The following is a 17,782-nucleotide window of genomic DNA, read 5'->3' as shown; positions in this document are numbered from 1 at the left end:
AGGGAGTAGTGTCTGTGTAAGCCAGGGAGTAGTGTCTGTGTAAGCCAGGGAGTAGTGTCTGTGTAAGCCAGGGAGTAGTGTCTGTGTAAGCCAGGCAGTAGTGTCTGTGTAAGTCTCCTGAGAGCTCAGACGGTCCTGGACTGAAGCATTTCAGGTAAGGGGTTGTTGGCATGTGGTAGGAATTTCCATAGGACTTGGAGAAACCCCAGCTACTTCTGCATCCTCTTGGATTCTTGCTGCTGTATCTCAGTAGCATGTGTGTAGCCCGGTCTTAAATTTCACATAGCCATTTAGGAGTGATCTTTTACCTCTGCCATAAAAACCCAATATACCTGGCCCAGGGAGGGCTTCTTAGAATGCAGTGGCCCGTTCCCGGGTCCTTAGGTTTGTGCTTTTTATCAGAGAAAATGAAAGTTGCTGCTGTCTTAGGATGTGTGAGTTGGATTTTAGGTGTCAGCACTTAGAATTTTTTAATCCCTAGTTTTAAACAAATGTATTAAAGCAATTTAAGAATTTTTTTTCAGTGCTTTACTTTGGATTTATTGGCTCTGATTTTTGTTGTTGTTGTTCTTTCCAGGGAGAGACTCTGGAAACACTGACCATGGCGACGGTTTGTCTCTTCAGTGCACAGCCTCAGTTGGCAGATCAAGTCCCGCCATTGGGCCATCTTCCCAAAGTTATCCAGGCAATGAATCACAGAAACAATGCCATTCCTAAGAGTGCAATTCGGGTTATTCACGTCCTGTCTGACAATGAGGTATTGATGTGAGTCTGCTCAGGAGCCTAGAGCTCCACAGTTTATGTGCTTTCTTGATGGCACTTCAGAGTCTAAGACCCCATTCTACTGTAAGTTTCTCTATCAGTTTCAGCGGGATGATTAGCAGAGATGGAACTTAATTCCCTCATAAGCAGGATTTAAATTGCATTTTGTTCCTGTAGACCTTACATTGCTCTGTATAATAGTCTACTCTAAAAGTATCCTTGTCTTTCGGCCTCTTAGCTATGTGTCCGAGCCATGGCGTCCTTGGAGACCATTGGCCCACTGATGAATGGAATGCGAAAGCGAGCAGACACTGTGGGCCTGGCCTGTGAAGCCATCAACCGCATGTTCCAGAAGGAGCAGAGTGAGCTAGTAGCGCAGGTGAGTGACTCTATGAATGGTGCCAGGAAAGCAGGCACGCCAGACCGACAGACATTCTGTGCGGGAGGCCTTAGGACTTGTGGACACTCCTTTACATTTTGTTCACATGGAAAGGTTAAAGACTCACCAACTTCCTTTCTTCTTTCTTTTTGCATTCACTCTTAGCTTCTTTGTAAAAATTACATCATTCTCTTTGGGGTCTGTTCATTCATTCCTTGTTTCTTTAGATTCATATTGAGCAAAAAAGTCCCTCATGTAGTAGAAATCAGACAGTGTACGCAGACATTGAAGGGAAAGAGTGCTGGGAAGTCGGGCAAAAGGAGCTTTCTTACTCTGGGCACAAATACCACATAGCCTTACCTGCAAGGTCATCGTGCTTCTGGAAGCAGAGCATGTGGTTAGTTATGTGAGGCCAGGGTGAGACAGAGGACAATATTGGTCACAGGTAGAAAGCTTCAGTTTGTGGGTCCATTGCTCTATGGCAACAGCAACAGATAGTGTGCCACATATTGCCAAAAACCACAAAGAGTACATTTAGGTGTCCTCACCATAATAAAAGATACCTGAAAGTGTAATTTTGCTCATTAGCTTGATATTCTCATTCTCCTTTGTACAGATACACCTTCACATCATTTTTCCCATGAAAAATATGAAAGTAATAAAAAACTTCTCATTCACTTTTCATCTTCAACCTTTGACAGCAAACCCTGCCAGGTGACAGAGTGACATCTACTGCCCTTACACTGGAGACAGACCCCCGCTTCTGTATGTGGGCCTCTGCTTCCCCTGACCTCTTCTTCAACTTCTCCCCCAACCCAGCCCTCCACCCTCTGTAAACAGGCAAAAGTACTAAGTGAGCATAGGTAGATGTGAGGTGACTGGTGTGAGCTAGTCTGTCGCTGAGAGGTGACTGGTGTGAGCTAGTCTGTCACTGAGGCTGGCTCTGGTTGCAGGCCTGAGCACGGTCTGCACTCTGCCCACCCTCTCTCTGTGCACACCACATTTACCCCACCTCGCTGGATTCTGAGAACATTGGGCAACACTATGTTGCTATTTAGCTCATAACAGGCTGATAACTCGGTGATGACTGCAGAGAGAGTGTTGGAGGAGGATCCAAAGGTCATAGAGTTCTTCAGAGGCTGCTGCCTGTTCAGAGTGATGCCATTAGTGCAGGAAGCCCTACTGCTGTGACTTAAAGCCTGGCTTCTTCCCCTCCTGGGTCCAGATAAGGTTCTCTTATGCCCAGCTTTGTGGCGTACACTTGTTTTCCCTGTGTGCACTGATTTTCTTATCTGAAATAATAATTATGTTTTATTCAGTGTTAGGAAGATTATATAATACACAGCATTAGAGCAGTTGGTAGAACTGAATAAAAATCACTTTATATAAGAATGCTATTTCTGGGCTGGAGAGATGGCTCAGCAGTTAAGAGCTGATGGCTCACAACCATCTGTAATGAGATCTGACGCCCCCTTCTAGGGTGTCTGAAGACAGCTACAGTGTACTTACATATAATAAATAAATAAATCTTTAAAAAAAAAAAGAAAAAAAAAAAAGAATGCTGTTTCTAGGGCCGGGCAGGGGTGGCGTTGGCGCACTCCTGTAATCCCAGTACTTGGGAGGCAGAGGCAGGCGGATTTCTGAGTTCAAGACCAGCCTGGTCTACAGAGTGAGTTCCAGGACTGCACAGAGAAACCCTGTCTCGAAAAACCAAAAAAAAAAAAATGTTGTTTCTATTTAATACTGAAATAAAAAATCTGCATCTGCATTGAAATGCTAAGAACAGGCTGCCCTGCTGTCAATATTATCCTCATGGTGAAATTACATCTTTGGTAGCTGACATACATATTGTGTTCATGTGAATACTGACTGTTCGTTCCAGGCATTGAGAGCAGAGTTGGTCCCATACCTCTTAAAGCTGCTTGAAGGCGTAGGCCTTGAAAACCTCGACAGTCCTGCTGCCACCAAGGCCCAGATTGTCAAAGCTCTTAAGGCAATGACTCGAAGTCTGCAGTATGGAGAACAGGTGAGTCTGTCTACAAAAAGCACCGCTGTGTTCCTCACTACGAAGGATCTTCAAGTCAGGAGTTTGGCTATCAGCGAGCTGAGAACCTGCATTTAAGTCACTCACGGGGTAGCTAATGTTAGTTTTGCATAAGTGCTTCACAGCTGGAAGAAATCACAATCTTGTCCCCAAAAGACTTACTTGCAGGGGGATTCTCTTTCTGCATAGTGGCAGTATGTTCTGCATTCCAAGAAGAAAACAAGTAGAAGTCTTAGCATGGAAGATTTGAAACACTTAGTATAGAATCAAGTACCATTTAAAAGATCTGAGCATCATTTTAAATGTTTTTATTAGTGGTTGTAAAGTGCCAGTTTCTTTTCCTTTACAGAACCACTGTGTTAATATGTTTCAGCTGCACGTATGATTTCAGGCCTCTGAAGGATTCACTTTTCATCTTCACTTTTAATTGATTTCATTTTAACAAGGGGTATGTGTGTGCACATGCACATGCTTGCACAAGTACATATGTGCCAGAACTCACATCTGGAGGTCAGAGGACAATTTGCAGGAGTCTGCTCTCTCCTTACCCTGTGTAGGTCCTGAAGATTGAATTTAGGTTGCCAAGCTTAGCAGAGGGCACCTCAACCCACTGAGCATCTCTCCAGCCCCTCTGCATCCTCTTCTCTGATGTCTGCAGTTTCCTTTCCTGTTGCTTTAATAAACTACTCTGACAGCTTTAGGGAGAAAGGCGTACTGTGGCTCATGTTTGGAGTCCATTGTGGCTGAGAATCCAGGTGCCAGGAGCTTGAAGCAACTGGGCACATTGTATCCACAGTCAGGAAACAGCAGCAAATCAATCTCAGCTGCTGCTCAGTCACTTTCTCCTACTTCAGTCCAGTAGGAGTCCAGAGGTGCACTGGGGGTGAGCAGGTCAAGGGCCCACATATGTTGAGCCATCCCAAGCAGTTTTCCACAGACATGACCTGGAGCCCGTCTCCAGGGTGAATCAGAATTCTTTGGAAGTCAACAATTAAACTAACCACCACGACTCCACCTTGTCACCTTGCTGCAGATACGTCTTTTTAAGCCATAACCTTCCACTGTTTGTCCGCAGAGACTTGTGACAATGTTATTACATGAAATACATTCAGTCCAACTTCTTAAAAGTCCTGTCCCCATAGTTATGAACAGTCTAAAGTGCCTTATCTTTATGTTTCTGTAAAGATAAAATCAAGTTATACACATATAATGACACAAACAAGAGCACCCAGGCTTATTAGCAAGTCTGATCAGATCAAAGCAAGATCAAATTCCAGATAATGAACAAGAAAGCCCAGCTCCATTGCAACCTCAGAGGCTGGTAATAAGAAGCTCTGGCCTCCAAAGAGCTCTGTTGCTTCACCTCCTCTATTCCTGCAATTTTTCCCATGGATTCAGGGCTTCACTGCATCTTAGGCTCTGTCCTCACAGCCTCATGCAGTGACTTCCCAGGGACACTGTGGGGACATCCACCTAAGAACCTAGTCTGGCTGTAGGTGCTCTAATGACCTCCTTGAATCGTGTTTTCTTTCATATCTTCAAAGTCAGTCCTACATGGATGATATTGTGAGGTTCTGCCACTAGCTCAGGAGGGTCCCTCCCCAAGAAACACACTGCATCTGCTTCTGTGCGTTGACTGAGGAAACACTTGCAGTGGGTTGTTCTTGAGGAACAGGAAACCATTCGATGTTCTTTCCTTAAGTGAATCTGGAGCCTCACAAGGTAGATCTCTGAGGGGTGGGGTTTTGCTCGGACATGCTTGCTGTTGTCCTGGTGCAGCATGGGAAACTTCTTTTTAGTGGTACTGACCTCTTTAGCATCAGCCTAAGTGCTTTCCTGTTTGGGACTTTCCATTGCCATATGACTTCGTCTATTATCTTAACCTAAAGTTCACCCAAGTTCTCAGAGCATGGGCAGAATGATCAGCCGGAGTCTTGGCCAAAACATCATGCAAATGCCCCCAGCCCAGCTCCTAACAAAGTCCTTGTTCTTTTCAGAAAGCTCATGAGCTGGGCCCTGACTCTCACTAGTCTCTCTCTGCATTGTCTTCAGTGTCCCACCAGAGTACCCCACTATGCTCTCTCTTTGGGAGTCAAGGGTTTTCTAATCCATACTTCCAAACTCTTCAGATTCCTTCTGCAAGCCATTTTCCAAAGGCTTCCACATGTTCAGAGCAGATTTTCCTTCTTTAATTAAGGCAATTTAGACAGTCCCCCATAGTCATACCCAAGTTCTTCTAGATCATCAGTTCTCAACCTGCAGGTCACAACCATCAGAGAAAACATATTTCCAGTGGTCTTAGCAACCAAAACTATAAATGTATTTTATAATTTTGCTACTGAACAGTCTTGAGTTCCTGGGACCATTGGAAATAGTTGCTTTTCAGTGGTTGCCACCCCCGGGTTGAGAACCACTAGTCTAGATTGTTTTAAGTTGATAGTGATAGCTGTCACTCATAACATGAGATCAACTGTAGTGAACAACTAAGTGGTCTTCTCCCTCAGCAGCACTGTGATAACGCCACACTGCCTCGCTCCCAGGCACAGGGATTACCGTGACAGTTTCACTCTTTATCCCACAGCCACTACTCTGTCTTCTTAATGTGGTTCTATCTGTTCCACATGTTTCATTTTAACATTGGGCTTTGTCCCTGTTGTGGGATGTATTAAAATGTTTCATTTCAGCTGGGCGTGGTGGCACTCGCCTTTAATCCCAGCACTTGGGAGGCAGAGGCAGGCAGATTTCTGAGTTAGAGGCCAGCCTGGTTTACAGAGTGAGTTCCAGGACAGCCAAGACTACACAGAGAAACCCTGTCTCAAAAAACCAAAAAAAAAAAAAAAAAAAAAGAAGAAAAAGAAAAGAAAAAAATGTTTCATTTCTTTATTTGTTTTTCATTGTATATATAATTGCTACTTTTTTTTTTTTTTTTGGCCCATTAATCTTGGTGAAGGTTTGGTACATTTCTGTGTGTAAATGCTCTTTTTATGCTTAGTTTACTAAACTTCCCCTTAGTGAAATTAGGCTTCTGTGTCTCAAGAAAAGACATTTTTTTATGCCTCTGGCTTTCTCTTAGTATTAGAATCATTTAAAATGACATAAAGAAGACAAGTGGCAGCTGTTGCTTCAGTCCTTAGCTGATGTCTGCGTGTTCTGCAAGTGAGGCTCCCTGGGCCCTGCTTGTCTTCCCCTGACCTGCATTGCCATGTCTAGGAATGAAATCAGCCAAGTGGCCCTGACATCCACCCTCCACTGTAAAGGGGAACAAATGGACAATGGCTTCTAAAGCCAGGACTCTTCCATCCTTCTCAGGTCCCTGTGCGCTCTGCTTCCTGCCCAGGCTGGAATGCTGCCACCAGGATGCAGATGCACGAAGAGCTGTGCTGCAGTGCGCACACCTGACTGACAGATGGACAGACAGACAGACAGACAGACAGACTTTGGATTGTGTCCTCTGAGTCTGCACCTACTTCAACCCTGATAACTTCTTCAGTTGGTGTTTTCTATACATACACTTTTACTTTCCGTCTCAGTCTTGTACACACACACACACACAACTCTGTCATGTATGTATTTCATAGAATGCCCATTTTATATGTGATACTCTGGTGTTTTGTGTATTCACTTATTTTCTCATGTATGTTGTTCATGATCTCCTCAGAGACACAGCCCATCCTTTGAAAGAAAGGCTGATTGAAGGTTGTAACTCCAATTTTCAGCATCTTCCCTCCAGCCCTTCCTAGGTCTGGCTCAATGAGATGTGCCCTGCACAGTGCCTGGGACTCAGTGTGTGATGGACACAAGGTCCTGGCTCATTCCCCGTGGCTTTCTGGCTTTGGAAGTTCTATTTCCTGCCTGGTTCAGTCTTTCATGACTAGTCCCTGTCGTTACCATGCTAAGTAGGGGTTGCTTTACTTCTGCAGGTGAATGAAATCCTCTCTCGATCTTCAGTCTGGAGTGCCTTCAAAGACCAGAAACATGATTTGTTCATTTCTGACTCCCAAACAGCAGGATACCTCACAGGTAAGTCAGACCTTAAGACACCTCAGAGCCTCATGCAGGCCCTCTTCCTGCCCTGAGCAGACTTACAGTAGCATTTCTGCCATCACCTGGGCACCAGCTGCCATGAGTGTGAGTGCCCTGACGTGTCCTAAGCTCAACTGGGGTGCAGTGTTGAGTGTTTGTTGGAAACAATAGGTTAGATGTGCAGTGTGTCTGTGCTTAAGCGTTGAATTTGAATGTGAAAAGAACATATCCGAAACCTGATTGCCTCATCCCCTTTCGGTCTAAACAGAGAGGTTTCAAATAATTGTGTATAGAATTTGTTCTTAAATGTTTGCAGTGCAGTTTTGCTAAGTGTTTTTCCCATGGGGGAAATATGTCGGTGCTGTTACAAATAAGACTGCTGAGGGCTCAGAAGACACTGCATGGTGCTCAGGACATGTGCTCATTCGACACACAGGATGCCTGGTCCTTTAAAACCGTCCCTTTCAGCACTCACTCTGGTCTGAAAAGAAGCAGTATTAAGTTGCTGTACTAAAGGCAGAGCATCCCATCTCTTATAAAGACCTTCAGTGTGAACTTAGCCGAATGAGTACTCTATAGCTCATCACCTGCCTGAAGTGATAGCATAAGGAGATAGCAGACCACGGGGTTTTCTACCCAGAGCTTGCTGGGACTCTGCAGATGGAGATAAAATGTTAACAGCCAGTTTCCCCCACATAGCTCCATTGTTTCAATAATCTTGATTGTTCTGGTAGAAGTCTATAAGAATCATAAAGATTTGATTCTCAGATTTTGAGATCTAGTAGATTTGGAAAATGGTTCACCTCTTTTAATTTCCCACTTAGCTGGGACACTACTGTTTCCCCTTCTTGTGACCACATTAATATCTGTCGCTCCTCATGACTTGGACAGAGCCCTAAATCCTCAGCATCTGGACTGTGCTGTTGGTCCTCTGATGTGTCCGACTGTTTTCTATGGAGAGATCCCCAGAGTGTGGTGGTGGTCTGCCTACCGCCTGCCTCTCTCAGGTCAAACTCTCTCAGGTCTAAGTAGGAGTGTATTCACCCCCACCCCCACCCCCACCCCCACCCCACCCCACCCCCGAGGCCTCTAGCGTGCTTCTAAAGGTTGGCAGTCAGCATCTCCAGGCAATGCTCTCAGTGTCAGTGTGGCACAGGTGGGAAGCAGCCTGGGTTCTCAGCCGAGAATGAAGCTGTTGCAGCAGTGGTGCTATGCAGGTCGAAGGCTGCTCTGCAGAAGCTCACGTGAGGCTTCTTGTTCCCTGTACACTCAGCCTTCATCAAGTGAAAGGTGTCCCTGACCCCACCTCTTTAGCCGGGTCCGTCTTAGAGCAGATGGGATTTCTCTTCAGAGACCTGGACCTGCTGTGGTCCTGGAGTTGGGAGCAGAGTGCAAGAAGAGAGATGTGTCCTGTATGCCTTTTCTTTCACCCATATCCCTGGATGAGTGAGGCCTCTAAGAAGCAGCAGTGATAGGCTGTAGGAGCTACAGTTGACAAATGTCTGCACAGGCACAGCCAAGTAGCAGTGGTGTAACCCCACCCTCATCCCCAGAAAGGGCTGGAACTTGTGTGTTGTGTGAAGCCTGAAAGCAGGTCCATACTGGACAGGCTGGGCTGCGAGCCATGCTTGCCTTAGGCCTGCTCCCTTCCTGGCACCTCATCCACCAGACTGGAACGTTCTCTTCTGAGATGTTAGTTACTTAGATTTTACCACTAATTTTATTCTACTCCTTTGAAAGAATGACCTACCTGTGCTTCAAGGGTTCAGCTTCTGAGTTACCCGGCTTCCTCACCACCTGTGCTCCCAAGTGCTTTTTGATGTGTTTAACCAGAATTTAATTAAAACCCAATCTTTGCTGGATGGTAGTGGTGCACACCTTTAATTCCAGTACTCAGAAGGCAGAGGCAGGCGGATCTCTGAGTTTGAGGCCAGCATGGACTACAGAGTGAGTTCCAGGATAGCTAGGGCTACAAATTCTGTCTCAAAATATAACAACAACAACAACAAAAATAACAATAATAATAATACCACCACCACCACCAATCTGGCTGAGTGGTTTCCCCTCAGCCATGTCTGCCTCATTCCTCTAACGCCTGACACTTGGACAGTATTCTTGTGAGCCCTAGAACTTTGGTTCTTTTCCCACTTATCCCTGGAGACTATAACTGCTGTGTCTGCTTCTGAGATGCAAGCTGTTCTTCTCAGTCCAAGGAAGCCATTAGGAACCAGAGGCACAGCGCTGAGAGCAGCTCAGACTTACTGGGACTAAAGTTCACTTTCCCTGGGAACAAGGAATGGGAGTAGAACTAGACAGCTGGCGTCTTTGTCAGCTCATCATTTACACCTTTGACTACAGTCTAGGAGTTCTGAAGTTGTTCTTCAGTTCAGAACGGCCTTCGAGTCTCTGTGTTGTTTTGCCTGTGTAAGATAGTTAAGTTTAGGAAACATGTACGCAACTGTAAAGTTTTATTTGTATGACTGTGGTGATCAACAAGTATCACTTTATTTATCAATACCCCATAACCCTTGTGAGCTTGCCCAAGACTCCCCAGTGACTTGAGTGTTGCCTACTTTAATATGTAGCATTCAGGGTTTGGTGCCATAACCTCCTATTTTTATAAGAATCATTGAGCCCGTGTCTTGGTTTCTTTTTTCTATCACCGTGAAAAAATTCCCTGACAAAAGCAACTTAAAGGAGAAAGGGTTTGGATTAGCTGTTGAAGGCATAGTTCATCATGGTGGAGAAGTCAAGGCAGCGGGGACCTGAAGCATCTGGTCACGTAATATATATATACCCAGTCAACAGAAGGAGATGAATGTGTGTATGCTAATGCTCAGCTCCTTTTCTCCATTTCATATCATTCAGATTCCTGCTGAGGGAATGGTGCCACCCACAGTGGACAGGTCTTCCACCTCAATTAACGTAATTGAGACAGTCCCCCACAGACATGCTCAGAGGTTCCTCTGTGAGGGGAGGATTCTAACCATCACTGCCCACAGTCTGAATTGTGTAGGAACCACACCCCTCTGTAGTGCTTGTGGTTTTGCTCATCTGGATCTGTCTAAAGTTGAAGCAGTACAGGGCTTTGGCTCTGAGCTACGCTGATGGGCCAGTCTTCTTCCTGAGCAGTCTGTGGGAGGCCTGGTTTGCTGATTAGCAGAAGGTAAGAGTTGATAGTGTAGGCTCCCAAGACCCAAAGAAGGGAAAATCCTTTTAATAAGTGTTAAAAGTACTTGACTCCAAGGACCCAGGCACTCTGGTTAGCTTCAGTCCCAGCTCATGCAGGCCTCGCCAGCACTGGCACGGTGTGTGGCAGCCATTTTCCATCCACAGTCAGTGCTCAGAAGCTGAGAGATGAGACGGAAGTGAATTATGGCCTCTGTCCTCCATCAGTCCTGTTGCCTTCCCCGCATTAGATCGCTCTGCTGTGTGCACGTCCTCACGACTCCCTTGCTGCTTACATTTCTTTTTTCCCCCCAGGTGTCTCTCCTTCCCTTCTAACTGGCAGCAGCCCCCTTCACCTCAGGAGTGGGCTTTAGAACTGCTCTGCCAGGCAGCTTGCTAACTTCTGTGTAGCTCTCTGAAGCAGGTAGAGAAACCTTTTGCTCAATGCATGCTGCTCGCACCACCTTTCCTGTCCCAACCCTCAGTGTACACATTTGCCATGTTTCCTCTGACTCGGCTAAGCACTGCCACTGCAGCGCTAAATAAGTTTCTCTTGTAAGCGCTTGTTCCATTGTGTGGTGCTTCTGAGATGTAAGCAAATGTCTGTGGTGCCCAGAGTCAGCTCCAGAGGCCTATGGACTGCTGACAAGCTTGCTTCCGAGGGCCGCCTTTTCGTGCCATAGAGACTTTCAGTCACAGAACACATGGAAACTACATCTAAAATGCTATTTCTCCTTTGGAGCTTGTTTTTGACCTACGAGAAGAACGGCCAGAGCCTTCCTCTTCAAAGAGACCTTACATAGAGAGCTGTGCTCACTGGGTGTGGCTTATTAAAGTGACCTTTCTTTGCACCAGGTGAACACAGGTTACCTAGAATGTCCGTCTCGGAAGCTGCTAGTGTCAAGAATCCAATCGTGCCTCACTTTGAGATGGGCTGAGCCGGGTGGACAGGGTGTCTACCATCTGTGTGTTCCATGGTTTCTTTAAGTACCCTGGATTTTTTTTTTTTTTTTTTTTTGGTAAAAATTGAACTTTCCAGGTGTGAAAAGAGGGAAAATTCCCTGTTTCTACACCAGTGTTACTGCATGAATTTTGAAATTATTCTAATTGTGTCATATGATAAAAGCCATGAACATAGGTGCTGTATTGCTGCCTGTTGAGACAGTTACACATGTACATAATGTGTAGAGCTTCCCAATTGTCTGTACTGGGCCATGGTCCCCGAGACTGATAGAGAAAATGCCTGCTTTCCTTTCTCTCTTGCAGGACCTGGAGTTGCTGGCTACCTTACTGCAGGTACATCCTCATCAGCCATGTCTAACCTGCCGCCTCCTGTAGACCATGAGGCAGGGGACCTTGGCTATCAGACTTGAAACACTCAGAGACGGAAATGCTGGAAGGCCAGTACTGCGCCCACATTCCTCCAACCACCATGTTGAAACAGACTCCGCTGCCTTTCTCCTGGTTTCATGACAGTGTTATTCCTTTTCTATAAATAGACTTTTATTTAGGAGAAGAGTCCATGATTCTGACGTATCACGTTCTGAGAAAGCACTCTGTGGGTCAGCCACCTGGGTACACAAGAATTTCTTCTTCTTGATGTATGTAAGCACATTTTGTTCCTTTATATCTGTTTACAAGACTGTGAATCAAAAAGACAAACTTTCTTCCTAGTTTTTATAACTTTTTTTTTAATTACTGTGACTGTGGGATTAAGCTGCAGTCTACAAACATTGGGCTAAATCTTATCCCAGAGCAGGGCGCCTCTCTCTCCTGCACCAGGTCTCCATGACCGTCTTCCTCTCATCGTCCCTCCACCCAGAACCAGATCCCCAATCATTAACTCTGAGAGTTCGGTGCACATTGGTGTGTATGACAGGCGTCACCAAACTGAACGACAAGGAGCTTGTGCAAAAAAAATTAAAACTAAAAATGGATGTCAAGATGTTATGTAAGAGATTAGTGTAATTGTGAAATGTTCTATACATTATCAAATATATAAAGCTTTCTATATTGAATGTACATTATACAGATCATTCATATGTGTACATAAAATTTTAAAAATAAAGGGAATTGACTGCTTTGTTAATGAGATATGTATGTTCTGTAATTTTAGCCTTTGGAAACTTCTTCCATGTTCACTTTTGAGGGAGATGGAACAGAAGCAGACAGACATCCCTCACGCTCATACGCACAGCTGTGCCCACCTCCGTTCATTCCTCAATGGAAACAGCAGCTCAGTTATTTCTTAAGTCTTGTTTAGGAATGGGCCAGACTGCTAAGGAATGCAGGAGTGTCATAGTCTAATGTTTCAGGAGGGAGGTAAGGAACCAGCAAATATTTCCAATAACAGATCCTAGTGCACAGGTCTTCCAGGTAGACCGAAGACTACAAGAATGTAGACATGGGAAGTCACACAAACACTTGTCCACATCCTTTTTTGTTTTGGTTTGGTTTGAGACAAGGTCACCTCATTGTTACACAGGCTCTCCTCAAGCTTGTAATCCCATGTGTGCATGCCGAGAGAGCTTGAGTTTTCAGTGTGAGGGTAGAAACAGTCTGTTCCAAGACACAGAAAAGAAGCATAAGCAACAGATAGCAAGGAGGTAAATACAGGATAGTTGGTGCTGGGCATGGTGGCACAGGCCTTTAATCCCAGCACTCGGGAAGCAGAGGCAGGTGAATTTCTGAGTTCAAGGCCAGCCTGGTCTACAGAATGAGTTCCAGGACAGCCAGGGCTACACAGAGAAACCCTGCCTCGAAAAACCAAAAAAAAAAACCAAAAACAAACAAACAAACAAAAAACCAGGAAGATGCATGAGGCCCTCAGTTCAGTCTCCAGCACAGCAATGAGATGGCTCTGAATGTCGTACCACAGTACCCATAAATCAACGCCTCACCCAGTCCTCCCCAGAGAAACTTCCTGTAGCAGATGGGAATTAACACTACTGGCCAGGATGCAGAGTGAGAGACTTTAGAGAACTTTGTCCTGAATGGATCTCTTTTTTTTTTCCCCCCCGAGACAGGGTTTCTTTGTGTAGTCTTGGCTGTCCTGAAACTCACTCTGTAGACCAGGCTGGCCTCGAACTCAGAAATCCACCTGCCTCTGCCTACTGAGTGCTGGGATCAAAGGCGTGGGCCACCACGCCCAGCTCTGAATGGATCTCTTTATCAAACCCTTCCCATCAAGGCTCAGGGATCTGTGTGGAAGAGAAGGCAGAAGATTCTGAGAGCTAGAGGGGATGGATGACTCCAAGAAAATGGTGTCTTCTAGACACAACAGAACTGATGCCCGTGTGAATTCACAGAGACTCTGGTGGCACACACAAGGCCTGTACAGGGTCAAGTCAGGCTCCCCAGCACACAGGGTGTCACCCCTAACAAACAAGTTTCCTGCAGTGAAACAGAAGGTCAGTTTTCTCCAGTGGAGCACACTCTAGGGCAGGCCCCGTGCGCAGTTGGCCAACACAAAGCAAACTCGGTGGTATTCTTGGGGACCTTTTGTTTCATTTTACTGGGTTGGTTGGTTGGGGTACATTTTGTTCTAATTAGTCGTTTTCTCATTTTGGGTTTTTTTTTTTTGTTGTGGGGTTTGTTTTTCTGATTTTGTTTTTTAATAAAAAGAAATTTGGGTGGATAGGGAGATGGGAAGGATCTGAAAGGTGTTGAGGGAGATGTAAAAACAATATACTGTTGTAAAAATTGAGGAAAAAGATTAGCGGTGGGTAAAAATTGAGGAAAAAGAGATCAGCGGTGGGTACAGTTGATTTGGTGTATTGCAGAACACATGGCAGCACTCACAAGGCACACCGGGGGGGTGCACAGGCCTTCGGGGCGGCAAAGCAAGAGCACCAGGATTGCTCAGAGACATGAGGACTCACATTGAAGCCAACCATAAGTGTAAAACAGGAAACTACACTGTTAGCACTTGGGGACTGGCACTAGAGAAAAAACAGACCTAACTCGGAGTTGAACTCTTTTGAGTTTTTTGGAGGCAGTGCATGGCCTCGTAGAAAGTTGGCCCACCTTGTCTACGGTTTCAGTCATTTGGAATCAGCTGTGACCCTGAAATACTAAATGGAAAATTGCAGAAATGGGCATGTCAGTTCTGAATTCCAGGCCTTTCTGAGCTGCATGATGTACTACTATATGAATTGCTTTTCTTGTCTCGCTGACAAAATACCTCAACAAAGCATTTACAGAAGGGTTTGTCTTGGCAAAGAATTTGAGGGCACAAGTTGCTTTGTGTCCAAAACCAGGGGACAGAGAGCAAGAAGTGCTGGTACTCACTTTAGTGCTTTTTATGTGCTCTGGACTCCCAGTCTGTGGGATGATACCTCCCACGGTCTCTTTAGGCCTTCCCATCTTACTTAACCTAATCTAGAAAAAAATCCTACACAGGCCTGTCCTCTTTGGCTATTCTAGATCCTGTCAAGTTAGTAAAAATGAAGTCTCATCCATAACAGTGTTTCACAACCCCTACTCTGCCCTACACATGAATGGGATTCATCTCAGCTAGATTACCCACCCGCTAAATAAGCCATGCCTGCCTCAACAATCACAGGACTATTGACGCATTACAGAGCTTACCCACCACCTACCCATCCACCCAAAAGCACATTAGCAATGGTGCAGACAAATCGTATATGCCATAGAAGCTAAAAAGCACTTCCTCTAAGTCAGTGGCTCTCAGCCTTCCTCATCTCAACTGTGACCCTTTAATACAGTTTCTCATGTTATAATGGCCCCAACCTTAAAATATTTTGTTTCTATTTTGTAACAGTAGTCTTGCTACTGTTTTGAATGGTAATGTAAATATCTGACATGCAGGATATATGATACGCAAGCCCTGTGAGAGGATCATTTGACCCCCCCAATAGGGTCTTGAACCACAAGTTAAGAACCACTGCTCTAACTGAAAAGATAAAACAGTACAATATTTCGTGAGAGACCATATTCGCATAACTTCTATCACATCACAATATTATAATTATTAATCTTACTTGCCTAATCCATAAGCTTCTAAAAATGTATTTATACAATGTAGGACACCATCACTTCCACCCCATAGGGAATGGTGTTGCCCACATCGATTGACTTAAGACAATGCCCAGACAGGTCCACAGGTCAACCTGACTTAAGACAATTCCTCATTGATTCTAGAGCATGTTGAGTTAACAATTAAAGGGAACACGGTCCCTTCCTCACCACAGAAACACCTGACATGTCTCCAGGTCCTTTGCATTCTCCCTGTGCTTATTAGGTGTGTTTGTTAATAATTACTCAGCATAGAAAACAACTTCTCAATTGGAGTAACAGACGGCTACTGTCTTTAATTTAGAGATAGAGAGGTAGATCACAGCACTGAAATTTGGAGGCCATGAATAGAGGAAGTGGGATTGGGAAGTTAAAAACATTTTTACTGTCAAACATGGAAGAAGATATATACATTGCCATTGTTTGCAATTATAAGAGAAAAGGGAGGTTCCAGAACTTTCATGGAAAGTCCGGTTACATACACAAATAAGAATGTTGACACATTTTTCACATTGCTAAGGCCCTGGGTTTCTATCCCAGTTGCATGGTTATTGCATGCGTGAGTTTTCGGTAATTTAGAGTAGCATACGTAAAGTGTATTTCTGGCAAAGAACATTGCCTCACTCTCTGGCAGCTGAACAGAAAAAGGGGAGCCATGCACTCTTGGGGTTGGTTGGTTTTTCTTTGTTTGTTTCAGAGAATGGTTTATGAAGATGTGGTTTGAGTCAGGGGAGGAATGAGTCGTTGGCTTCTAAGGCAAAGGTCAAATGGAAGTAATTCTACAAGGACTTAGTGTTGCCTAAATTCAGGAAAGCCACTTCCATTAGAGGTTTTGCTCAGACACCAGCCATGCGTTATTTTATGTGATTTTCAAGCCCCTTTTTCTTAAACGTCTCTCGGGTTTATCAGCATCCCAAGGCAAGAAGTGGAATGAGTTCTTAGCTGTATCAAATTTAAGACTGAGCTTGAAACCTGTCTTGTGAGTCCTTGGGAGGATGAGGTGAGGTCAGAGTTCTGAGCAATGGAGCTGGAAGCAGAAGCCATTATCAGTAGAGGACTGGCAGCCACACCTTTCCTGCAGCAGGGACTTTCCTAAGGGCGGGATGGAACATCTTTGGAGTAAGGCCCAGTGTGAGTGCTGACAGGTGTATTCCTCCAGCCTGAGAGCAGGAATGTTATGGGGGAGTAGGGATGCAAACAGGGAAGGGACCACTGGGGGGGGGGGAGTAGGGGGGTGGTGAAGGAAGAAGAACACGTCAAAAACATAATCTGTCATTCAAAGCATTTGTATCCTCCAGACAACAGTTTGCCACTTTGGGAAGCAGAATTCTGTTGTTCTGAGTGTTAAAATCAAGCTTTATAATATTTAAATTTATTTTTATTTATGTGAGTGTATGTGTGTGTGTGTGCGCGTGCGCGCACTCGAGCGTGCATGCATGTGTGTACATGCCATGACACTCAAGCAGAAATCATAGGGAACTTTCACTTGATTCTCTCCTTCCACCATGTGGGTCCCCGGGATCAAATTTAGACAACCCAGCTTGGTGGCAGTCACCTTCACCTGCTGAGCCACCTCACTGACCTGAGCATATACATTTTAAAGAGCAGGGAAAAGAGAAAAAGTGCGAATAGCCACTATTGAGGGACTAAGAAGCAGAGTGAGAAGACCTCACAGGAACCAGGCGTGATAGCATGCCCTGTAATCCAGAGCTTGGGAGGCTGGACCAGGAGTAGCCGGCTTACGAGTTTCAGGCTAGCGTGGGCCATAGTGAGAAGCGGTCTAAAAACAAAACAGGACTGGTAAGATGGCTCAGTAGGTAGAGTGCCACTGCTCAAGCACAAAGATGTGGGTTCAGGGCTCTAGAGCCCACAGAAAAAGCCATGGGCCCACGCCCATGAGTGTACAGATTGGGCTCAGGTTGTTGTTGTTGATTTGGAAGAGGATATTCGAGGTCCAGAAGGAGCTGAGGGGTGAATATGGTTAAATATATTTATGCATAAAACTCTCAAAGGGTAGATAAGAATTCTGAATCTAAAAAACAAGGACAAGAATGGCAGATGGCTCCTGGAGCCTTAGCATAGGGGTACCAGAGACAGGCAGATCCCTGAAGCTCATGGGCCAGGTGGTACATCAAACTGATGAGCTTCCAGGTGAGATACTCTTGTCTCAAAAAGCAAAACTAAAGAGCAACTGAAAGGCAGTACCCACAGGCATGCGCATCTGCAGACGCATCTACACACACGAGACCAAATAGATACACAGCAATAATACACATGCACGCATGTGCACACACGGTGCTTAAGGGGCAGTACCAAAAAGAGATATCAAAATAAGAGAAGCTCAGCTCAGGATGCCCTCAAGCATAAAT

The 17,782-nt window shown here is 45.1% G+C and overlaps 1 protein-coding gene across 4 annotated transcripts in view; it reads left to right on the top strand.

Moving 5' to 3' along the window:
* Positions 1-12,470, top strand: part of Dnajc13 (DnaJ heat shock protein family (Hsp40) member C13) — a 109,021-nt gene extending 96,551 nt beyond the window's left edge. For 3 of the 4 annotated variants that reach the window (XM_021207616.1, XM_021207615.1, XM_029543628.1), the window contains 5 exons: positions 578-757; positions 1,001-1,141; positions 3,024-3,167; positions 7,106-7,205; positions 11,643-12,470. In XM_021207616.1, the coding sequence (XP_021063275.1) occupies positions 578-757; positions 1,001-1,141; positions 3,024-3,167; positions 7,106-7,205; positions 11,643-11,749 (672 nt within the window). In that variant the 3' untranslated portion in view covers positions 11,750-12,470. Of the gene's footprint in view, positions 1-577; positions 758-1,000; positions 1,142-3,023; positions 3,168-7,105; positions 7,206-10,691; positions 10,801-11,642 lie in introns of all 4 variants that reach the window. The other variant, XR_003844659.1, reaches the window with a different exon arrangement.
* Positions 12,471-17,782: the final 5,312 nt, after the last annotated feature.

Source organism: Mus pahari, chromosome 10 (genome assembly GCF_900095145.1).
Source record: "Mus pahari chromosome 10, PAHARI_EIJ_v1.1, whole genome shotgun sequence".
In the NCBI taxonomy this organism is placed as follows: domain Eukaryota; kingdom Metazoa; phylum Chordata; class Mammalia; order Rodentia; family Muridae; genus Mus; species Mus pahari.
This window is presented reverse-complemented; position numbering and strand designations above follow the sequence as displayed.